Raw genomic sequence first — 25,965 nt, 5'->3', positions numbered from 1 at the left:
GAAAAAGGCCAAAATTATGAAACCATCCACCATGGCTCTCAAATCTCATTCAGCATTTTGATTATGCACATTTTTAAACTTGCCATGTCATGAATGATTATGAGACACATGAGAAGCAATGATGTTTGGCATGCCACGTCTTTATGCACCATATTTGTAATTGAGATTTGAAGTCTTTGATTCAAAAATAGATTAAAATGATCAGTAAATAACAACTTGAGTTTTGGTCTTTTACTCACACAAATTGCTTCATTAGACTTGGAATATCATATGGCTTCAGAAGACTTAAAATATAACATTAATACAGGCGTATAAATCACTTATGCTAGTTTTTGTCTTTTTTGGGGGGCAATATTACCTTCCATAGTACAGAAAACAGGCAGTGTAAGCATCTCATTTTGTGTTTTACAGAAGAAAGGAAGTTTCATTTTTTAATATAACACATATTGCTTTGCAGCAATCAACCACCTCCTCTATGAGCTATGGCTAGGAACATCTCTTACTCATAGCAAAATTACTGTAATACAAAAAAATGATGGCAGAATGCTTATAATTATGAAGTTAATTAACTTTCCTTACTCTTTCCTATGTTGGTGGCCTATTTTTTTCCTTATGCAGTCAAAATATGCAAGCAGTGTGTGCAATGAAGGCAATGTTCCCAAACATGAGAATGAGGAAAAATAAGTGATCACCTTTACTCTTTTTCTTGGTCTTGGATAGCAGAGAGGATCCCTGGAATGTCTGTAAAGCAGAATATATATATATATTTATATTTAAATACAAATGGAGAAATGTTGGAAAATACATCAGGTGTAAGTGAAACGAGACAAAAATGTATCGACCATATTATCGGTCAACACATCCGATTCTCCCGAGTGGAATCACATGGAGGAAATGTGTGAACATAATCTTTGAGCATCCATCCATCGTACAACAAATTAAAATCAGAGGCAACATCCGAGCAGATGAAGGCGCGAGAGACCAACAGCTAGTGAGAAGGAAGGCGTGAAGAGGCATAGAGAGAAAATAAATGATTTCTAACATCCTTGGCCCGTGTGTTTATTGAGCAGTAATTCTTGGATCAGCACACCCAGACCGAGCGCATATTTATGATCCGAGCCCTGTGGCAATTCTCCTCTGTGAAGAAACTTCCTGTGAGCTTGGGCACAAATTTAGAGGAAAACTTGTGTTGCTATGCAAACAGATTAGAGACAGTATCACTGACCTAAAGAAAACACTATCATCATGGTAACTGATTTATTGATATGTGCCAGAGGAGGGAAGCTGCTGTTGCCGAAGAGGAATAACTGGAATTGATTAATGGAACATGTTTAGAAACTTAAGCAACCAGTTTGTAGAATGTCTTTATTTATTCAGGAGTATCTAAATATACCGTGTCCATTTCTTGAAGATGGTTTTCTCATTGGTTTTTCAAAACTGTGGTTTTCCCAGTGACCCAAGTATGAGTACTGGGTCACGTTCCAATACCATTTACCCTCTTTTACCCCACTTTTCTATCAAATTATGGCCAAAAATGATCAAATGAAAAACATGATGGTGGTTTTCCCAGCATTTAACCTCATAACACACTTCAAAGCCAATGCAACTCCCTCCGAAACCACTGTGAATCTCTTCATAGAAGGTGTGAATCGCAATTGCTGTGTGAACTGAAGCAATTTGTGAGAAAGGCTTAGACACATTAAGACAAACTTCCCTGAGGATTCAACACCTAGACATGAATAAAGAAAAGTGATTGAGCAAACTATGACACAGCATACAGTGTATAATCAAAGAAACTAAATAATACATAGAAGGGTGAATGCATACAGGCAATATCCAATCTTGATTTGCAGAAATAAACGACCGAAGTCATAGTCTTGCTGAGTTAATGGCTCTGCCGACCTTTTGCTTGAAATGATCGCTGGCAATCACTAAAATTGTGCAGGGGGTATAGAGCAACTCCTACAGTGACTAAGGATCGTGTAACAGGCCTCATTCATTAAACACAAGCAGAACAATTCCTGTCAATCGTTCGTAAAACCATCCTTGTGTAGGATCGTTTTTACGAGTGACTTACACAGGAATTCGCTCTTCTTATGCTTCATGAATGAGTCTAAATGTTGCAGAACCTCAAGCTTTCTGCAACGCATGAAGTCACTTGGATGATGAACAGAAACACACACCCAGAACAAATCCCACAAGACATGAACATGAGATGTGCATCAGCTACTGAGTCGAAAGATATTCTAAACTTCATTTCTTATGCCTCGGGAATCATGATATTCAGAGAAAGAGCATTATGGGACTCAAGCAAACACGGTTCTTACATCTCAAGTGGAGATGTAAGATGTGATGTGAAGATAAGGATGTGACATGGACATGGCATTGTTCTTCGAATTGCGTCCTACAGTCAACTCTTGTTGCCCTCTGCTATATCCATCTCTCTGTACTGTTTTCTTCTGAAATTGTTCTGGTCATCCCTTCTCTCAGTCTCTGATGTTGTGGGTCTCTTTCAGAACAGACATGGATTTGATCTCTCTACGATTGTTCAGTAACACATCGCCCTAGATAGCATGCTAAGACTTGACTTACAACTAAATGCCACATGGCAACACAGGCTCCCAATTCACATGACATATGGTACAAAACCTTTTCCGCTGAGATATCAACAGCTGACATATGCTGACATATGCAGCATGTGATGGCCTCAAAGCACATGCATTAACCTCTCTTGTTATATTTAAACCAAACCAGTAGGTAAACAGTACCTTCTCTGGGGAATCTTTTTAAATTTTTGTTGTTTTCTAACAATGTGATAAAATCAGTTTCCAAATGAATAAAGGCCTGTTCACACCAAGACCAATAAAGATAACTATAACAATAACTATATTAACATGCACACCAGCTGACAATATCATTCTGGTTACAAGTGCACAGGTCATGTGAGTGATTCCTTCGGGGTGAACGCGGGATAATCTGACTGCAGTAGATGTGAAAGAAATATATAAAAAATTATGTTTATTCAGCCAGCGCTCATACCTGTATTTACATCCTGTTTTCTGTCGAAGTCCAAAGTAGTCGATTGTCGAGTTCACGCGCATAGGTTTAGTACCTATGATCACGCGCGTGAACTCGACAATCGACTACTATGGACTTCGACCGAAAACAGGATGTAAATACAGGTATGTGCGCTGGCTGAATAAACATCATTTTTATTCATATCTTTCACATCTACTGCAGTCAGATTAACCCACGTTCACCCCGAAGGAATCACTCACATGACCTGTGCACTTGTAATGACACATCAAGAATGTTAAGAGGCTAAAAGCAGGTTTAAAACTTGCCCCATTGAAGTCAACAGGGTGCAAATTTTAAAAAGAGGATAACACGTCGTAGGAAACACAGATTTTTGTCGTTGTTCTCTGTACTGACAGCACTCCAAATGTACAAAAAAATTAGCTCAATGTTAAAACTGACCGGAGTTCTCCTTTAAAGTCGAATGGTTTCTGATTGGCTGTCAATCGCTCTGAAAGTGATTTCCATCTATATTGTTTCTCTGTTATTATATAGTTGTGGTGTGGGCTCTGCTATTCTTTTATATTTAGAATGATTTTTAGAACTATATCTTATATCATTATCTTTATCATTATCGTCCTGGGTGTGAACAGGGCATAAGACTGCAGGCACTGGGGTGTGTATATAGTTTTTCAACAGTCAGGCAAAATACTTTTGTGTGTGTGTGTGTGTGTGTCCAGGGGATGGAGGGAGTGAGCGAGGTGCTGGCACTGTTCAGACAAAATGCAGCTTTCTTATCAGACTGCAACGCAGGCAATAAAACACCACTGTAAACAATAGAAGCTGATGTAGTTACACGGCACATACCAACAGAGGCAGCCTTATTAAATCAACGCCACACAGCTTTTCTTGCACCATCTTCTCCTCTGGCATCTTACTCATCTTTCATCTCACTTCTAAATATCTTCCTCTCTATAATTATCATCTCTTCTGGTCTTCTCTTCTTGCATCTTCTCACATCATCTTGCATATTTATTTAGCTTTTTTGTCGTGCCTCTTCTTGTCTCCTCTCACCTCTTCTCACGTCTTACGATCTTGTCTCTTAACTTCTCGTCTTACCTCATCTCAGTTTCATCTTGTCTCTTCTTATCTCCTCTTACTTCTGCTAGTTTTGATGTTCCCCCTCCACGTTTTATCTAGCCGTTTCTCTTCTCTTCTGGTTTTGTCTCATTTGGTCTCCTCTCACCTCTTCTCGCATCTTATGTTCTCTTATATAATTTGTTTCTTCACTTCTCATTATGTCTCTTCTCTTCTGATTTTATCTTATCTTGTCATGTCTTGTCTCATCAAGCCTCTTCTCTTTTTTCATCTTATCGCATACTTTCTCTTCTTATTTCATTTCCTTTCCTCTCCACATCTCATCTCATTGTGTCTCTTCTCTTCTGGTCTTATCTCATTTTTTTTTCTTCTCGTCTCCTCACACCTCTTCTCACATCTTATTTCCTCTTCTTATTTCATTTTGTCTCTTCACTTCTCATCTGATTTTGTCTCATCATCACATCACATCTTTTCTCATTTCATTTCATCTCATCTCTTCTCATCTCCTCTTACTGCTTCTCTTTTGCATCTTACAGTACCTTCTCTTCTTGTTTCATTTCGTCTTGTTGTGTCTCTTCATTGTCTCTTCTTTTCCCTATAATCATGTACAATTCAGAGTGCAATATGCAGATTATAAGTTAGTGGAGTCTCTAGAAAAGTCCATGAGCTACAGAAAGAACAATAGTAAGAGTGCTGAGACCAGCACATTGGTTCTGGTCCAAAATTATGGTGATGGAGTGGTCAGCACCCAAGTTGTCCCAACCCTGGCCTGTACACCCTTTTACCCACATTAGGTCAGAGGACATATGGACACAGATACATCACCCTGCTAGGTGTTTCTAAACAGAAGCAGCAGGTAAGATACACTGTGAAAGTCACTCTTACGCAGGACTGTAACACCCCAGCTGGGATTCACACTTCTTCATGAGGACCTATAATTAGGCATTTTGAAAAAAAAAAAAAAAGAGAGCCAAACACATAATCACTTCTCATGAGCTGGCGGGCATATCAAGATTTTAAGCACAAGATATTGACATGAGGACAGCACATGGCCAAATATTGGCTAATCACAGCTCTGTCTCAGATTGAGCTTGGCCAATCACGTCACTCCGTGCCCTGTGACAGATGACAACATGACTTAGCCCCGCCCACCGCTACTGAACCACCATCTGCCTACTCATCATCCATATGCACACTGTGACACACCACAACGAGTCACTTTTCCCTTGGTTATTAGTTTTCCCTTGGTGTTTCTGTGTGTGGTTATGGCTGCGTTGGTGTGTGTGCATTCTGAGAATATCGGCTGCCACATTCCCTCTTAATAAACGAATATTTCACCTCCATTCCTAATAACTTCACACAAAGGATGGCTGGTCTCACTGAGAAAACCTACCCACACACACACACACACACACACACACACACAGGGCCGAGCACACACCTCCACGCTGGCTAAAGGTAGAGGACTAACAACACACACACAGACACACAAACACAAACATTTACCCAGCATGTGGGTGTAAGTATGCATTCTCCTTCTTCACACCATGACCTGGTGCTTTCAATGAAAACTATGTAAGACTCTACCTGCAGTGATCACAGAGACCTTGATCGAGCACAGCGTCGGTAAAAGCAGCCAGGCCTTGAAGAATAACTCTTTGTTTGAGCAACAGAAAATAAAAAGAACACAGACACTGTGCGATTTTACTCACAATCTCAGAGTTTACCCCGATCCAGACTGCATGACACTCAAAAAGAGACTGAAATATACTCTTAGACAAAGAACTTGATTGAGGCATGTCGGATTAAAGGCGCACATACTACCACTCGATACAAACTCCCGTAATAGCACACTACAAAAAAAACTGTAATTTGTATTTTGTGTAATTTATATTTGTTTCATCTGTCTATCTATCTATCTATCTATCTATCTATCTATCTATCTATCTATCTATCTATCTATCTATCTATCTATCTATCTATCTATCTATCTATCTATCTATCTATAATATATATATAAATGTAAATTACACACAAATTACACAATACACACACACACATATATATATTTTTTTTAAAGAATAAATGTATAGAATATATTTGAATATACAGAATATATTTAAAGAATTGATATGTAAAATAAACATATAAAAATATGTACATTTTCAGCATCATTACTCCAGTCTTCAGTGTCAAATGATCATTCTGATTTGCTGCTCAAGAAACATTTCTTATTGTTATCAGTGCTGAAAAAAGTGTTTTTTCTGGATTCTTTGATTAACAAAAATAGAAATCTTTTGAAACACATTTGTACTGTCACCTTTGATCAATTTATTGTGTACTTGCTGAATAAAACCATTAATTTCTTTAAAGAAAAATAAAACTGATCTTTTTTTTGAGGATGGTTAGATATTTTTAGAAATAAAAATAACAATGGGAAAGCAAGACAAAAACGTTTGCAGCCCAACACCATTGTTTCAATATTCTGTGTGTGTGTTATAATCATGAAAGAAACAGGCTCGCATGTAATTCCGAACTCTCAACTTTACTTCCCGATTCTTCCCGCAATCGCGCACACAACAACTGCGGTGCCTCCAATGCATAATAATCTCATGCAACAACTTCACAATACACATATTGTTACAACTATGATGGCCGCAAATAATCCCTGCCTCAAATCAAAAGAACCAATCGCCTTAATGTTTTTTTTTTTGTTACAGAAACATAAGCTTTGCAGGAGATTTAGTTAATTCCCATTCACGGAGATAGGCGCAGTACTAGCATGATTACAAACAGCGATGCCAAGATGGCCGCAGAATGAACTGACTCTCTTCAGAGGACTTTGACAGAAAACATACTACTCACATGGTAAAGAGAGGTGGAGTCTGGGTTAGGCGTGTTCATGGATTCCTGCCGGAGCACCTCCATTTGGAGGGTGGGGAGGAGGGCGTAGTGGGTGGGGCTTCCGCTCTTCTCGCTCTTCTTCTTTCCGCGTTTCCCTGTGTCTCTTTTCATGCTCCGGCCTGCCAGATCGGCAGCCTTCTCATCACTTATATACCTCAACAAAGAGTTTTCTGAAACAGAGAGAGAAAGAACAATTTCTTTAATAACAGTAGTTTTTTTTGGAGCATGAAAGCCCCATGTCAACATATGCACAGGGCCATCCTTAAAGGTAGGGTAGGTAATCCTGTTCAGAAACATATACTGGGTGAAATGGTCCTTCCATCCTGATAGTAGTCAATACATTATGTGTTTAGAAAAAGGAATGAAAAAAATCAGACCTCTGTAGCAGCTGCAGGACAGTAAAAACTCTGACCAATCACTGCCATTCGGTGCAAATGTAAAGAACCAATCAGATGCCTTCATGTCTCGTGCCCGAGCCCCACTGCGCGCGCTGCCCTGCATGCACTCATCACATGTCACCGTTCCCTGAAATATTCAGCTCAAAGCACCTGCATATGCAGTCAGCGAAGGCAAACAAGGCAAAAACTACTTCCTCGGACCCTGCCCGCACTCTTGAACGACCTCCTCTGCTTCGCCCTCGACCCCGGACCTGTCCTCGAACCGACGATGCGGTACTTGTCTCCGGACTCGGAGTGTACGTTAGTCTTCATTAGAGTCAACAATGTTTTCATCATGGAAACTCTTACATGCAAAACACCGTATATGTTATGAATCTTACACGAAATTCACCTTCATCACAGTGTAACTGATGGTAATGGAAAAACGTGTATCAATGCAACCTGTTTTTAGTTTTGCCTTATAAATATAGCTCGTTACCGAATGAAACTTTACCATTATCGATATGCTAGCTTGATAGTGAGTACTAAAAGAAATCTTATTTGTTTATATTCATAGTGATAAAGTTAGGTATTTTATTACATGTGATTCTGACATGATGTCACTGTATGTACTGCGCTCCTTCCTCTCCACTCGTCTCAGGTAATAAATGCGTCTTGTTCCAGCTGAGCCTGAGCGTTTGGCGTCGCGCGTTCATGTGTTTTGGGGGCGTGGCTTTGGAAGGAGCTCAGAAGGGAGGGGGTGGGAGTGAATGGAAATAATGAGCTGTGTTTATTGCAGATTAAAAGGTCTACAGTCACTCGATTTTTATATTTTCTTTTTCAGAGTACTTACATTTTAATTATGTATTGGTATATAAAGACAGTTTAAACAAATTTGGAAAGTTTTTTTTTTAGAAAAAGGATTACCTACCCTACCTTTAAAGGTGCAGTATGTGAGATTGACAGCAAACAGTTGAAATGGGTACTGCAGTCCAAATTCAAAATATTGGAGAGAGTTGTTTTCCTCGCCCCATCCTGCTCACGTGGGTTGCCAGATTGAGGACACGCAAAAGGAACGAGCGCAATTGACAATGAAATGCGAGGAGACTGTAAGTTGATGAGTTGATTTATTGATTTACGATGAGTTGATATCGTGTTTTAATATGCTCCCGTTCATAGAGATTTTTAGATGGGTGCGGAGGCTTTTTGGGTCGGGTAGAATCTGCGATCACTGACCCAGTTTGTTCGTTGGCTTCCATGGCTGCAATATGCTGTGTTTTCCGCCAACTGGCAACCTGTGGTGGCAAAATACTATTGGGTAAATTGCCAACGTGCGATATCGCACAGACCAAAACAAAACAAGATATTCCAAGACGGAATGCACATTTCAAAGTAAAATAAATGGCTGTAAAGAGTTTTTCAGAGAAACGAGTATGTAAACTCAGCATGTTTTCTAAATATCTGCAAATATATTATGCCATTTTTATGCTGTAGTATAGTCAAAAACTTACATACAGCACCTTTAAGGTGGTGCAACTGGTGCGACTGCATCGGGCCCCATGCTTTAGGGGGCCCCATGGTGAACGGACCGAGGGGGAACAGTACACCCCACTTTTAATCATTTTACTGCAACCATTTTATTACCAGTTAAACCACAAGGCTACACCACCCGCTATGAGAGGAGAATAAATTCAACAATGTCACCATTTTATATGGTTAATCAGGCATTAGAGATTTTGTCTGGCATGTGCAGTAAATCAAAATTACATCTGTACAGCCAGTCCTTGTCAAACACTATGGACATTTTCCAGGTTGTACTGTGTAAAATCACTGAATAAGCTTGCATTAGTATTCCATCAATCAAGCATCCCAAACCCCTCTCGAAATACTCCAAACCTCAATTGGCCAATCACAATGATTCATTCCCTCAATAGAGGTCTATCATTAGCACTACTTAAGCCTGTGCACTCTTCCCAAATCAGTCGAATCCAATCAAACTCTATAGGCTTATTCTTGCCTAATGAGCATAACAAGCCGATTGGTCACAGCCATATTAGCGAGCCAAACCAACGGGCTCCCAGCAGCCCTGATTTGAGCTCGTCCTTTGATTTAGGAACCACCGCAGCCATTGTTGGGCTTCCCTTCTCCCACGCCCAAGTCCACCGTTGCCCGGCAGCAGCCAATGGGACGTGAAACACTCAGGAGAGCTCCTGTCAGAGTTTCCATGGCAACAGCATGCTTCCAGAAGAAGTTCCCTCTTCTTTACGGCTCGGTTTCCCTCATGCTGATGAAAAAGTTGAAGAGGTGGCAGATTTTAAATTGCATAGATTCAGCCAGACAGGGATCACAACCTAGTAGAGTCATTATAAATCATAATTGAATTAATTGTAACTTCTTGAATTGTAAAAATTGATTGAACTACAGTATAAAGCTCATTAAATGGACAAGAGGTGAATGGATCTAAAATGTCAGTTGGAAAGTTCTGGAAAATCCATCAGCAACAAAGTACTTTTATGTAGGGCTGCACAATTAATCGAAAATAAAAACAAAATCGCGAAATGGCTTAATGCGGAAATAAAAGCTTGATGGTTTCATTTAATTTTAGTTTAAATGTTCATTTTATATAGCCATAAATATTTGTATTGTAATTTTACAATTGTACTATAAAACAAAATGATTATTATTATAATATAATTTTTCTTAAATACTCAATTTATTATTATTATTATTATTATTTTATAGTCATATCAATATGTATTCACAAAAATCTGGGCTAAATTGTGCAGTCCTACAAATATGCACAGCAAGCCTGGATTTTATTTTATTATTATTTTAAAACACATTTTAAATTGCAATAGCAATTTTTTTTTTTTTTTATTGTGCAACTCTACCTTTGTTTGTTTTTGAAAATCAAGCCTCAAAACGGATCGCATGGATTTTCTGAATTTTGAATGCAATGCCAGCTTTTCAGAGGATGGCTTTAGTAGAACAACCATTCTGACAGTAAAATACTATCACTGACAAATTACCCAGATTTCCAAGCTGTGGGTGACCTTAATACATCTTTATCCTCTCTGACCCTCTCTCCACTCCAACATTTTATCGCATCTTCTTCCTACATCACTCTCGCCACCTCCTTCGAGTGCCTCTTTCTTCTTTTACCATCTTTCTTACTCTCAGCTAAACACCATCTGGCAACCTCAACTCAAGCAGATTTTCTCCCCAGAGTTTTAAGGAAAAGAATGAGTCGAGAAAGCTAGGAAATAAGAGAGCTATCAAAACGCTAATCTCCACACAATGCGGATAGACGGAGCTGCATAACAGGATCAAATAGCAGCCAGGAGACACAGCCAGGTGATCATCCACCTCCTTTGCTCAAAAACACATAAAGACATACAAGTTCCACAAACGAGAGAAAAGAGAGGGGTTTGGGCAACAGCAAGTCCTGGAGGAGACCACCGAAAAGAAAACAGGTTAGCGTGGGAAAGCAGTGAGACACGACAAGAGTGAGTCACAACAAAAGATGCTGCCTCTGCATCCACAATGAAGATGGTAATAAGGAAGTGATGAGGATTGACTAAAACATGCTAACCAGCCAAACTTTATCCCTGAACTCATAATATAAAAAAACACAGTGATTAAACTTGATGAAAGAGCTTCATTGATACAAGCCATTGGTATTATCTGTCTACGGTATTGCAGTCCAACTATTTCTGTCAAGAGTTCTGGACTGTATTTCTAAAGCAACAGCCAGTTGAGACGGTCTCGGCACTAGCGCACACTGGCTCTGTGTTGGTGCTCAGAGACTGCCACTGTTATCCTGGCACTGCGTGCAGTGCGGCCACAGGAAGTAATCAGAAATGCCCAGCGCGGTTCAGAGCCACCATGCAGCGAGGAGAATTAGATCCATGGAAAACAGCTCAGCTAAACATCACTACTGAATAAGAGCCATGAGAATGTAATAACAAAGAAACTGAGAGAATCAATAAAGGGAGAATGAGAAGAATCAACTGATGGAAAACAAAGATGCATTTGAAACCTGAATAAGATATTCAGGATAAATACATTAAAAACGAAGAAAGAAAAAAAAATATATTTCTTTTCATAATCTTCCATTAAAATGCAATAACACCTCTTTTTCTGCTGATGTAACCAAGGCTCTGAAGTTGGCAGAGCAAAAAAACATATAAATAAAATAAAACAAAACTAGCTGACCATATTTGTTTCTGAAATGTCAATTACTCAACATTAAGTATTGTTTGCATAGAAACAATATCACAGTGTTATATTAAAACAGCGCTTTTGCTCGTCTGATATTGTTTCAATATCACAGCCCACTTTTCACGAATCAATAAAATCATGATGGTTAAAATCAAGGAAGAGATGCCAGCATAAAAATTCAAGGGGTTTCAGCAGTTCCTTCCAGTGGGACATGCTATAATTTATCTACAACTATTTTAATCAAACATTTTCCAATTCATCAATATTTATTATACAGTACATGCTGTTTTATGGTCTCATATTAATTAAGAGGTTAAATTGAATATTTGTACTATTAAAATTGATTTGTCACACAGCATGACCATTTAAAATGAACAAATAAAAAGTTAATTATGACAAAAAGGGTTTGGACACTTTCTGATTGTCAGAAGGACCATGCTAATATTATATTTATTAATATACATGATCATTTTCGGATGCAACAATAGTGTCAAACAAGACCATCATAGACCGATGTAATAAAACTATGCCTTTTGTTTCTCCATAGATCCACCTTGAATTAACCGGTAGAAAATAATTTCAAAAATGCATAAGAAAAATCAAAATCTATGGAATGAAATTTATTTAATTCTTGAATATTTTATTTAACCCCAAAAATGCTTAATTAAAAAAAGTATATCAAATAGCTATAAACAGACAAAAATAGGACACCTAAGATGGACCACTCTTTGTAATCAGTTTGATGATTACATTTCCATAATACCTTTGCAGAGTAAAAAGGAGAATAATGAATAAAAACAAGAGAATAACCATGTGTATTTACTGTAACCTCACCTCTCCGACCTTCTCTCTTCATTCTAGCTGGGTCCTCATAGTCAGGAACCCAGTTATACTCCACAGGCATAGAGATGGGCCTCATACGACCTGAAAACACACACATGTGAATGAACTCGCATCACATTCTGTGTGTGTGTGGAAAGACAAGGGATAGAAAGATGGAGGTAAACTGACAGTTCACAATCCATTTCTCCACAGACGCCAAGGTAAGTCTGTGCGAGTGTGTGTTTGTGTAAGACAAACTGTCACAGTTAATGTGTCCTCTAGTTTTCTAGGGAAGCAGCGGGCATGGAGTGTGTCAGCAGTTCTGTGCCACTGCAGAGGCTCACGCTGGCATTTAACGACTAGAGCTGAGTTCTCTGCTTTTGGATATAATGCTACACGCACACACACATTCACAACAAAGTGCAGCCCAGCTCCCTAGAGTTTAATTACAGAAAATCTGAAACCAACTCCCCAACGCAGGAAACTAGTTATAGACATGCTCACTTTTTTTTTACTTTGAAAAACATACATTGGAAAAACATCGAACACAGAACATATTTAGATTAGCAGTAGTTTCCCAAACCAGTTCTTTCTTCTGCAGATCTAAAACACTTTCTTATCAACAGTTTTCTTACGGTTATGCATCATAATTGGGGTAAAGAATGATTATTTGCTCATTATGTGCTGTTCTACAATCAGCAGATGTTCATAGAAGTTTGGTCTGCGCCTCGAGTTAGTCGCTGGGTCAATATTCAGTCCCTCAGACATCTGCTGTTAAACCCAGTGGAAAATAACAAATTATTTTATGGTGTGTAGAAAGGCACAAACCAAATTCCCCATGCTAAATGAGTAAATAACCCTGCTGCTGTACCAACTAAACTCCTTCTGAAATGAACTCATGGACAAAACTTTTTGTGTCTGTGTGTTAGAGCTGTACGATTCTGGATAAATTGAGAATCACAATTTTTTGGTTTCAAACAGAGATCACGATTATCCCATGATTCTAAACAGACAACTAAACAAAATAGCATGTAATTTACTAGAGGTTCTGACAAATGTTAATTGCTGCAGTCTATTTAAAATGTTTAATGAATCTGAATGAAATATTAAAAAAATTGGTTTGAATGAATGATTCAATGACTCACTCATAAATACTTTATTGTTTCAATACTGGATGATTCAGCATTTTTTTTACAAATCTCTTGAATGAATGATTCAGTGACAAATACATTTTTTAACAGGAACTTGTCGCCATCGATACAATCGTTATTTGAAGCGCCAAGTTACTTTTAAAAGGTGATTCATTCTATTTGTTCACTTCCGTAGACATCAGTGTTTATTTCTGAACTATAAACTTTTATCCAAGTTCTTCTGTGATATTATTGAATATTTGTAACACAGAAATGATGATACTATGTGGTTGAAAAGACTGTTTGTGAAGTTGTTTCATACTTTTCCATGACAACTGGTTTAAGTGTGATTCTAAAGTTTTTATAGACACAGGCGAATCGTTGTCAATTAGGAATGAGATTGAGTGTGTGTTTGAATCGAGAACGCAATCTTTTAGCAATTAATCATGCAGCTCTACTGTGTGTGTGTGTTTGTGTACCGTAAGTGGATGTGCTGTCTCGGCGGGACGTTGTGGGTCCGTGGCTGGGGTCGTACTCGTAGCAGTACAGGACGGCCTCCTCTTCCATTAGAGGAAATCGCCGTCTGTACTCTTGATCCAGGAATGAGTTTGGTGATTCAGACCCTTTAGCGACAGGTACCCCACCCTCGCTTGGAAGACTGCATTTTTCATCTCTAAAAGCACAACATAACACAATATATTCAGACTATATGCACACAGTAAGATTTCTTAATGATTTTGAAAGAAGTATCTTATGCTCAACACGCTGCAACTGAAGAAAACATGCAGATAGAAAATTTGGTTGCGTTGTAAGTATTTGCAGCTCGTTTCTGTATTTGGTTGTGTTGTGAGTATTTGCAGTGTGTTTCTGTATTTGGTTGTGTTGTGAGTATTTGCAGTGTGTTTCTGTATTTGGTTGCGTTTTGAGTATTTGCAGCACGTTTCTGTATTTGGTTGCGTTGTGAGTATTTGCAGTGTGTTTCTGCATTTGCTTGCGTTGTGAGTATTTGTAGCGCGCTTCTGTATTTGGTTGCGATGTGAGTATTTGCAGCGCACTTCTGTATTTGGTTGCGATGTGAGTATTTGCAGCGCGCTTCTGTATTTGGTTGCATTGTGAGTATTTACAGTGTGTTTCTGTATTTGGTTGCGTTGTGAGTATTTGCACCATGTTTATGTATTTGGTTACGTTGTGAGTATTTGCAGCGTGTTACTGTATTTGGTTGCGTTGTGAGTGTTTGCGGTGTGTTTCTGTATTTGGTTGCGTTGTGAGTATTTGCAGTGTGTTTCTGTATTTGGTTGTGTTGTGAGTATTTGCAGTGCGTTTCTGTATTTGGTTGCGTTGTGAGTATTTGCGGTGTGTTTCTGTATTTGGTTGTGTTGTGAGTATTTGCAGCATGTTTCTGTATTTGGTTGCATTGTGAGTATTTACAGTGTTTCTGTGATTATTTGCAGCATGTTTATGTATTTGGTTACGTTGTGAGTATTTGCAGCGTGTTACTGTATTTGGTTACGTTGTGAGTATTTGCAGCGTGTTACTGTATTTGGTTGCGTTGTGAGTGTTTGCAGCACGTCTCTGTATTTGGTTGCGTTGTGAGTATTTGCAGTGTGTTTCTGTATTTGGTTGTGTTGTGAGTATTTGCAGTGCATTTCTGTATTTGGTTGCGTTGTGAGTATTTGCAGCACGAGTGTTGTCAAACTGATGATGTTTTTTAATTTGCTGGTGTTTTTTTTCAATTTGCATTTGTTTTCTTCAGTTGCAGTGCATTGAGCTCTCTCAGCCACTGTAAAAAAAAAAAAAAAAAAAAAACTAATATTTTGATATTATATTTCAATTTAAAATGATTTCTACTTTAATGTGTTTTAAAATGTAATTTATTCCTGTGATGCAAGCCATTACTCCAGTCTTCGGTGTCACATGACCCCAAACTTTTCAATGGTAGTGTAGATCAAATATTACACAGAACTGATAAGCTCATTTGTCAGTAATATTTAATACTATGGCTACTAAGGAAAATGCTCAATATTGAAATTCTAACTTTAATAAAAAAAAAAAAAAAACCTTAAAGTGAGTGTCAGATCATGCAAAGGTTATCTAAACTCTGAAACCTGGTCATTCACAAATTGCAACAGTGTTGATGTCAAAACCATTAGCTCATTAACATATGCCCACCCACATATACATTCTAATACTTATACAGTCTTCCACAACAAATTTCGCCAATACAGAGAGCCAATCAAAATAGCAAATCAGCTTGTTTAATTCTAAGGATGTGAGAAAGGGTGAAAATTGTCATGATAAATATAGTGGTTTTGATGTATGAAGCCTATTCAGGTGAACTTCATGAAAAAAGCAGCGAAAGTGTAAAAAAAAGCCTTTACTTAAAACTTAGTTACCTGGGTGTGTACGGCTCAGATGGAGGGGGCGGGATATACAGATCTTGGAGGGCGGAGCTATCACGCTTTGAGGGTGTGCTGATTGTGCTTGTGGGCGTGGCCGAACTGCTGGTTGGACTCCTGGGAACAACTGGCTGCTGGGCAGACAAGATAATTGGATTAAAGATCAAAAGTTCACTTCTACTACGAGCTAAAACTACTGGTAAAACGTCTACAGGGCACAACTAAATGTAATAATGGAGCTCTGTTCCAGGACGTGACCCAGACACTGATATCTGCAGACAGTCACAAGGGCAAGGCATAGAGATTAATAGGTCCCCGAGCAGTGAGACGGCGGCGCAGTCCCTCTGCAGTGCTGTCTGCAGTAAACAGTGCATTGGGATCTCTGGGTCAGGATGCTTTGACATAATGAGTGGGAGTCTATGGAAACATTCGTGGCATCTCCACAGAACACAATGACTTCAGAGACTATAGACGTGTGATTAGTGTCTCCAGTGAGCTGAAAAGCTGGGGACAGGGGTTGTGACACAGACAGCACATTTGGATGTACACACACACAACATGCACAAAGAGGCACGTGCAAATAATCACAGTGCAATGAGCATGTAAGATGACAGCCGCCAAAGTGCAGATCTGTTTGGGTGAGTGGTTGGGGAAAATGACTAAAAGTTTAGTCTAGAGTCACAAGTCTAGAACTAAACTTGAATCCTCCAGCAAAAGCCGATTAAAGCTAATCTGCTCTCTCTGGCACAGACACAAACACTTTCAGGTGCCTTTTATAAAGCAGTTTGAGGTAAGTGATGTTAGTGCAAATGACTTAAAAAGCAACGCAAGAACCGCAAAAGCAACACTGATACCCAGCAGTCCTGTTATAAACACAAAATAAACTCTTTTGATGGTTGTGATACAACATTTCAGTAGGAAGAAGTGCACGAAAGAAAAGAAAGAAATTCCCCTAAAAGAAAGAGCCGACTCTGAACTGCCTGAAACAAGTCGTCAGTAATTCCAGTTTTCTTCCTGCATGAACCTACGTAGGTTTGTAACAAATTTGCATGATACCAGCCTATGGTCTTCATTGGCTGCCCACAAAAAACATCTGCTTTGACCCGCCCTCAAACACTGTAGTTGTAGCTGAGGCTTGGAAGAGTTTGGTTCATATTGTAGACATGTCAAGCTGATGCTGTTGTTTGTGCTGCGAAAGCAAATCGCTACACATGCACTTCCAAAGGATGAGGACTTGGCCTCGAATTGATACAGTAAAACCAACGCCATCATTACTGCTTGTATCACTTTGTATACAAGTACTGAGGAAGCCTACCGAGCTGAAATTCAGATATAGTAATGGGTGTTTTGTTTCCGACGCATAAGTGGTAGACCAATCACAACAGACTGAACCATCTGGCCAATCAGAGTTAAGTAGGCTCTGAGAAAGAAGGGGCTTTCAGATACTGTGAGAAAAGTGGTGATGCTGCAATGTATATTATAAGAAAATGTAAGTGTTTTTTGATCTTGGGTGCATGTAAATCTATTGTAGGAGAAAATTAGGAACCTTTAAAATAGCATAATTGGGGCACTTTAAATGATAAAGATTAACTTCAAGTGAGCGATAGATAGGGTTGGGAATCGAATATTTGAGGTCAGGAATCGAATACTTGTCATAAAATTTTAATTTCGATTCCTCTTATCAATTCCTGTGTAAAAACTTCAATGACTTTTAACAATTCAAGCGCGAGACGACTCACACGCTATTTAATGTGCTGCACACGTATCCAAAGCGCACTCAAAGAAATCTGATTTTACCCCATTCAAGCACGAGACGACTCACACGCTGTTTTCAGTGATGCACACACATCCAAAACGTGCACACAGAAAAGGTGATTTTAATGTGATTTTTAACCATTCAAGCACGAGACGCGGTGTTTTCAGTGCTGTAGGCATGTGTGACTATTGGGCAACTCTTAAAGTGACAGCAACTGCGGTCTTGATAATAACACTAATCAAACAACAAAAGACAAAGAGAAAATGTACTCGTTCCTGACTGAATAACTTTTGTAAGTATATTTGTAATGTATATTTTATTTATAAAGTGCAGTGTCATTTTATATTTGGTTACAGTTTCTATACCGGAATACCTGAAAATCTTAAAACATTGTTTATTTCAATCGTATCTTTGTTCAGTTGTATCTTTTGTTGTCATCGCTAATTTTTCTATTTGTTCTTTTTTAATTACTGAGTGTTTACTTTTCTTTAATAATGCTTGAAATTGATATAAGTTAGGCTAGTTGTTTTTCTATGGTAGGCTATTTTTAAACCACAGACCTTGCGTAAGTGTTCTTTAGCCTGTTGATTTTTGTTCATGATATTCAGCTACAATTAAATGTTTTGCAATAAGATTAAATGTGAATGATATGGTTGTTGTTTTTTTACCTTATAGGAATCGAAAATAGGAATCGATAAGAATCGGAATCGATAAGCAGAATCGAAATTGAAATCGGAATCGTTAAATTCAAACGATACCCAACCCTAGCGATAGAACATGGCAAAAGTAATCTAAATGTAAAACTGTCCAATTAAATATCCAGTAAAGACCCATAAATAAATGATTAATAAACTGCTGATTTATGAAAATAATGCTGAAAAAAACATGATTTATGTATATAACACTGCACAAACAGGCCATTCACAAATCGCAACCATGGTGAAGTCACGACGATCAGCTCATTAACATATTCCCACCCACATATACATATGCAGACCTGTTTTGGAGTGGCTGGGGAAAACGACTAAAAGTTTAGTGTAGAGCATTGGACCCCCATTGCCCACACCAATATCAATAACCTACAGTAACATGAAAGATGTATATTTATTATAAAAATAACCAAATACTAGGAAATATTAACATTTTTAGTTGTTTTAGCTTATTTTAATAGTCTAGACTAGAGTCACAGGTATAGAACCAAACTTGAATCCTCCACAAAAAGCCGATTAAAGCTAATCTGCTCAGGGAGCGGGTGGCAGATAAAGGGGGAAAGTGCAGCCCAGATGATGAAAGCTTTGGGGACAGGGCATTTTGAATCCTACCTGCAGGGCCAGGGGCTTCCATCTCATGTTCTTTAGTAGGGCTGGGGCGGAGGTGAGCGTGCTCTGGGGACGCTTTTTCAGGGTCAATGTCACACCGGCAGGGTCCCCACGCAGAGAGCTTACCAAGTTTTTCAACTGCCAGCCCACCTACAGCAACAAACACAGGGTCAACATACAAAGACTCGACAAGAACGCCACACAGAGACGTCACCTAACAAGCAACTGCTAGGAAATGCTAACTTTCGTCTCTCTATATTCGCCTATGGTGAACAATGGAGAGAATATAACTATGTACCACACACACATGCTTCCTGACACACAGTATATATTGGGATGAGTGTACACTAATAAGGCGTGATGTTTGCTAATCTTTCAATTTATTCAACATTGAAGTCTATGGAAGAATTTGACCCTCACTGGAAATGTCAATATTTGAGCCTTCGGTTCATAATATATTATGTGTAAGCCTGAATGATGAACCAAATGCCTAATGTAGAAAAAATCATAAAATAATTCAGATGAATGTTAAGATAAATGACAATACTGACTATATTTTAATAAATAAAAATGTTGTAAAATGCTTACTGAGCCGGCAAGTGAAGCTAATAGCTAGAGGAAATTGTTTAAATATAATTTTAAAATAATGTGACACTAAATGCAAACTATACATTTTTAAAGATGTTTACATTACAGATGAATTATTAAACTGCATTAATTCATAATATTCCACAGTTTAGTAATGTAATAAGGATGTGCAGTGCACCACAAGTGATTTTACATTGATTAAGATGTGCTGTTAGATACAAAGCCACTAAAATATGAATGTCATCGTACATTATTACTGACTCAAGTGGCATAAAGTGACAATAGCAACATGAGAAAACTGGGGGTTTCAAGGTGGGGTCCAGGGAAAGGGATAAAATAAAATAAAATAAAATAAAATGTATAAACGTTTAATATAAAATTATTACGGGTTTGGAACGACATATGGGTGAGTAATTGATGACACAATTTTCTGTTTTGGGTGACCTATCCCTTTAAGACATAATTTAATGTGTTTATTAAGCAGTTTACTGTTGGCTAGTGCCCAAAATGTGTGTGGTTTGAGGTTTTACTATCCTTTAATATCCTTGTGGGGACATTTATTACCCACAATGTAGGCAAAACTTGACAGTTTACACTAAGCATGCCCTTCACAGACAGACACAACCACAATACACAACCACAAATACACACACTGAGATGGGCTGGAATCGCTGGATATACGGGACCTGATCCTGTAGCGTATGGGGACTAATCACAGATGTTACATAGAGCAGCTCCCACAACGCACCATTCCTGAACGCTCGCTGAGGTTGTTCCTGAGCAAGAACTGCTCATTGTTACGGTAATTGTTTGTCTGTGTGTTTTTTGCTACAAGCCGAATTCGTAACGCTTATCGCACATTAGAGGCACTTTCATCCTATTATGAAGGTGATGACAATCTAATTACATGAAGATTAATGAGGCCTTAGTGTTGCTGATCTTTCATCACAAAAAGAGCTCAGCATCCCTCACCACGGCGACAAGATGACTAAGACAAACAAGAAAAATTCTGTTGAATTCTGATGCCTTGAGGTAAAACAGAAGGAAAAGAGCTTAAATCTGAACAGAGTTGTCAGAAGTCAGTGTAATCAAAGTGGAACATTTAGATTTCTGCTTTTGTAACTTCATAATACATGCCACCACTTGAGAGTAAAATTCTAAAATTCAAAGAATTATTCAGCACCTCATACACATCAAACACTAAGGGAACAATTTCAAACAGAATTGATTTCACAAGCTAAAATCCATGTACACATACATACAGTATACGCAGAAAAGGCTCTTTATCAACTCTTTGAAGGCAACTCCACATGGTATGATCACTGGAGTACCTATTGACGCACTCCATATTCAAAAAAAAAAAATAATAATTCACTCAAATACGACCATCCTTAAAAACACACTCCACAGTCCTTAATTTATAGCCTCTTATGCCCTTGAAACACCCTCCAGTCTCATTCAGAAACACCATAACACACTCAATCAGCATTGTGAATTTTGTCAAATTGGAATATAGTTGCCCCAGTCCTAGAAATGAGCTGAAAATACATCAAGTAATACTTGAAATATGTTTTAAACCTCTTGGTGCTTTAACAAGGACACGTTAAAGCCCTTAAATTCAAATGGAACTCATTTCAGTCCCATAATTCTATACACAATCACAGAGGAATGGGGCAACCGCTGTTGAATGCAAAGTGAGACTAACATACATAGGGGAAAAACTGATGGATGAATGGGTGGATGGATGATAAAATAGAAGTATAAATGAGCCAAGTGGATTGAATGACTAAGAGAGACTCACCACTGTCTGATGGTTCACCTGGATGACCTCATCCCCTGCGTGAATCTTTTTACAGCGATCTGCTGGAGACTAAGAAAGAGATGCAAAGGAGAGATATAAAAAGACAGGGGAAAAAAAGTCAAATGAAAAAGACGTACTGCAATATTCTAAGTATGGCAATTACATCTAAGAATTTGTTAGATGCTTTTACACAAACATTACCTTGCATTTAAGGTATACACTCCGGGTCAAAAATATGGAATAATTAAAGGATTAGTTCAATTATTCACCCTCATGTCGTTCCAAACCCATAAGACTTTCGTTCATCTTCGAAACACAAATAAAAATATTTTAAATGAAATCTGAGAGATTTCTGTCCCTCCATTGACAGCTACTCAACTAGCACTTTGACGCTTCAAAAGGTTCATAAAGAGATCATAAAACTAATCCATATGAATCGAGCGGTTTAGTCCAAATATTCTGAAGAGACACGATCACTTAATATTATGAACAAATTGAATCTATGCTTTTATTCACATATAAAATCCACCAGCGAACATAAACCATACGAAGCTCAAACGTGCTGAATAACACACGAGAATGAAACTCATTGGCTCTTGCGGAAGCTCAAATATGCCCCGTAACACACGAGAATGGTTCTCATTGGTTCTCTCACATCAAGCAAACATGCTTGAGCTTTCGTTTACCATATCTGATGTGTGCGTTGATGAACATATGTAAATAAAAGCCTAAATTCAATCTGTGTAATGTATAAAGTGATCGTGTCTCTTAAATGTTACAATCTCTTTATGAACTTTTTGAAGCATCAAAGTGGTAGTTGCGTGGACTGTCAATGGAGGGACAGAAATCTCTCAGATTTTAATAAAATATCTTCATTTGGGTTTCGAAGATGAACGAAAGTCTTATTGGTTTGGAATGACATGAGGGTGAGTAATTAATGACAGAATTTCTTATTTTTTGCTAATTTTTCTGTTCAAGTCTCTTATGCTCACCAGGGCTGCATTTATTAGATGCAAAATACTTTAAAGACAGTAATATTGGGATATTATTACAATTTAAAAATAACTTTTTAATATATTTTAAATGTAATTTATTCCTGTGATTCAAAGCTGAATTTTCGGCGTCATTATGCCAGTCTTCAGTGTCACATGATCCTTCAGAAATCATTCTAATATACTGATTTGGTGACTCAAGTCGTAATAACTATTACAAACTTTTGACCGGTAGTGTACATTTTATCAGTTTATGCATTCCCTGGGAATTGAACCCATGACCTTGATGTTGCCAACATCAGCTTGACGCTCTACTGTTTGAGCTACAGTAATTGGTTATAAAAGCAATCTGGTATTTTAATTATATTGTAACTTGATTATGCGTATGATATCATGGTTATAGTGTACTGTAAATAGAAAAAAACAATGAGCATAGAGCAGAGATACAAAATGAATGTGGATAGAAAAGCTCTGATAATTTGGTCTGATAAGAATGTGATGGGATATGAGATCATGTTGAAATCTATAGTTTGACTTCTGAATCTGCACACTTTGGTATGAGATTAAATTGATAACAAATGAAGATTTCTCAGACAAATGGGGGTTTCTCATTTGACATATCTGAGCACACATCTCTTGAGATAAATACTCTGAGAAACCTCCATTTTTCTGAGAAATCTTCATTTGTTATCAATTTAATCTCAGTGCGGTCTAAGAGATGCAACTGAAATACGACAAATGAAAAATATATTGTGCCTTTTTCTTTTCTATGGGTAGTCTATTGCAGTATACAGTGCGATTTCCACCCACTATTAGAGCTACAACAAAATCTAAGAGCTTTCAATCATATGATAGGTGGATCTTTATTGAGAGCACTCCTGTCTGTATAGCTCTCTCTCTCTCTCTCTCTCTCTTCTGCTGTTTGATCATGTGCAATAATAGCTGTACAATCAATCGCTGAGATTTATTAGTTTCATCTGCAGCATAATGGACATTATAAAGACACATGAATTAGAACACACACATTAACACTGACTGCCTCTTACCCCCTCTGTGGTTCCTGTGATAACATGAAGTCCATCATATGTGGATTTGATGTACATTCCCTTAAGATTTAAGAGACAAAGGAAAAAGACAATAGACTAGAATGAATAATCTCCATTTCTTCCTTTTTCTGTCTCACACTGAAGAACATTTCAAATCCCTTCTAGTTTATTCATGTGAAATTACTTTCTTTTTTTTTTAAGAGATTTTTGATCACATATCAACACAAGCATGCATACATACATATTCGCTCATTAGGACAAGGATTAGTGTTGGGGAAATTACTTTGAAACTGTTTGCCAAGCTACACAAGTTACTTATAATCACAATTAGTTCAGCTACAGTCAAGCTACCCAAAGCTACACTGCTAACAGTAAGTTATACAGCTAACAAAAACTACATTAAAGCTTTTAAAGTGGCAATATAAACAGAAATCTTTTGTAACATTATCAATATCTTTACTGTCAATTTTGATCAATTTAATGCATCCTTGCTGTTAAAATTAAAAGTATTAATTTCTTCTTTTTTTTTATTTATCTTAAAGACCCCAAACTTTTAAACAGAACAGTATATGATATATTAGTTATTAAGAATATTTTAAATAAAATAATTAATAGCATTTAATATGTCTTTAAATGTGACAGCATTAACATGAAGTTATGAACAAATACATTTACATTACATTTACAACTGAATTAAAAACATAGTAAAACAGCAGTAATTAGAACAGCGGCCAGCAGCAAAGTATTAATGTGTGATCTTACCAGACCCTCTGTAGGTTTAATATTAGCCAGTTGAACCACCTCCAGATGTGCCGACTGGGAGACCAGGGGGTCTGAAGACAGTGAGATGATGTGGTCACATACTCCAGATAATGTCTTACACTTCAGAAAGAGAAAAAGAGAGAGCATATTAATTCTTTTCTGCACTGGGTGATAATTTATTAGATACAACTCATCCTTCATTAATATGATGTAATTTAGGTTTATAATTACATCTATATTGCAAAGACTAGTCAATTTTAATGCTCTGCTATGACCCTTTAAGCTTGACGTTGACTAGTTGCTGATCATGGCCAATAGAGGGCGCAACAGGATAAGAAATCTTTGAAGTACACATTTTACGCTACGTTTGCAACAGTTAAAATGACAAATAAATGCATAGCTCCTCAAGATATGTTTAATTATACAATATGGATATGGATGCTCAAAATTGATTGGGTGTATGCATGTGTAAACAGGTTATTGTACACGCAAGTTAATCGCCTTTCTAAACTAATGTGCTGCTGTATTAGCTCGCACATCACTTGCAAGATCGCGCGCACACAGAAACATTTAGTAGCGTAGAAATGTATTGTCGACACTATTCTGTGATTTATCAAAAAAATAGCTTAGAAACTGAAAAGTTCTAGCATATATTTCTTAGAAACTAAAATCCACAGCTATGGATTTTATTAGTAGAGAGACAGCCAGGTAGAATTAATTCACACACAATCGCTCTCTCAGTAATGCCCTCATACAGTATAAATGTAATCTTTATCTGCTTTATCTGTATCCGATTTAGAATGAGCAGAAATCTGTGAGAAATATAACGACCCAAAGACAAAAGAACTGATAAAAATAAGCTGTTATGTAGGAGCAATAGCCTTGTGGGTGTTCATCAATGACGTAATCAGCGATTTTAGTCGACTCGACTTTAATCGCATACATGCAAATGTCGACTTAGAAAATCTGAAGTCGTTCAACTATGTATTGTAGCAACCTACAGTAGCTACTAATTCTATCTACCTATCATACCTACCTAAAGTACCTATATCTACCTAATCCCATGTTGAAAGGCACACTGTCTTGAAGGTACTAGTATGATACTAATTGCTGCTGGATTTGCAAAAAGTGCACCTGGATTTCTCTGCTTAGCATTTCTGTAGGTATATTGCAGATTCATATTTGCTTTTTAGGGTCCTGTAGCACTTCAATCCACTTTGTTTTATGGTTTCATCTCTTGCTTTACTTCTGCTTTCATCTGGTGTCATTGGTGTGTTTGTTTCTCCTCCTACAGTCAGTAACTGAGGTGGGGTGGTGCTGGAAAATGAAATCTGCTGCTAGCAGGCGCAATGTGAAGGTATTTATAGCTGTGGGACTCAGTGAGAATGACAGCTGTGCCCAGCCCAGCAGTCTGTGGCGACAACAGGACCTGCCACACACACTGCTGTGTGCTAGTGCGTATGAGACGGGAATCTCACAAAGAGCCTTGATGTGGGTCTCCTGTGACTGCAAAGAGAACTTCACCTCAGGGCCTGATGTAGCATAATACATGTTCACTAAATGATATCCACTGGTCATGTTACCTGACAATTTTACAATAACAAACACTGACATTAAGAATCACATCTTTTACAAATCATAAAAGCCATCCCTAAAATGTATTTCAATGTTAAATTAAAAGACTGGGATTACAAAAATACATGCAGGGACAACACTACTACTGAATGATGAGTCATAT

The 25,965-nt window shown here is 37.9% G+C and overlaps 1 protein-coding gene across 10 annotated transcripts in view; it reads right to left on the bottom strand.

Moving 5' to 3' along the window:
- Positions 1–25,965, bottom strand: part of cnksr2a (connector enhancer of kinase suppressor of Ras 2a) — a 94,622-nt gene that overhangs the window by 25,313 nt on the left and 43,344 nt on the right. For 6 of the 10 annotated variants that reach the window (XM_084398365.1, XM_084398364.1, XM_084398356.1 and 3 more), the window contains exons 6-14: positions 24,228–24,347; positions 23,466–23,525; positions 21,428–21,496; positions 19,042–19,188; positions 15,961–16,097; positions 14,047–14,240; positions 12,450–12,539; positions 6,979–7,187; positions 693–741 (exon numbers count right to left, since the gene is read on the bottom strand). In XM_084398365.1, the coding sequence (XP_084254491.1) occupies positions 693–741; positions 6,979–7,187; positions 12,450–12,539; positions 14,047–14,240; positions 15,961–16,097; positions 19,042–19,188; positions 21,428–21,496; positions 23,466–23,525; positions 24,228–24,347 (1,075 nt within the window). The remainder of the gene's footprint in view (positions 1–692; positions 742–6,978; positions 7,188–12,449; positions 12,540–14,046; positions 14,241–15,960; positions 16,098–19,041; positions 19,189–21,427; positions 21,497–23,465; positions 23,526–24,227; positions 24,348–25,965) is intronic. The other 4 variants (XM_084398358.1, XM_084398360.1, XM_084398362.1 and 1 more) reach the window with 1 other exon arrangement.

Source organism: Rutilus rutilus, assembly GCF_951802725.1.
Source record: "Rutilus rutilus genome assembly, chromosome: 24".
NCBI lineage: Eukaryota > Metazoa > Chordata > Actinopteri > Cypriniformes > Leuciscidae > Rutilus > Rutilus rutilus.
The sequence above is the reverse complement of the archived record's forward strand: the minus strand, read 5'-3'. Positions and strand labels throughout refer to the sequence as shown.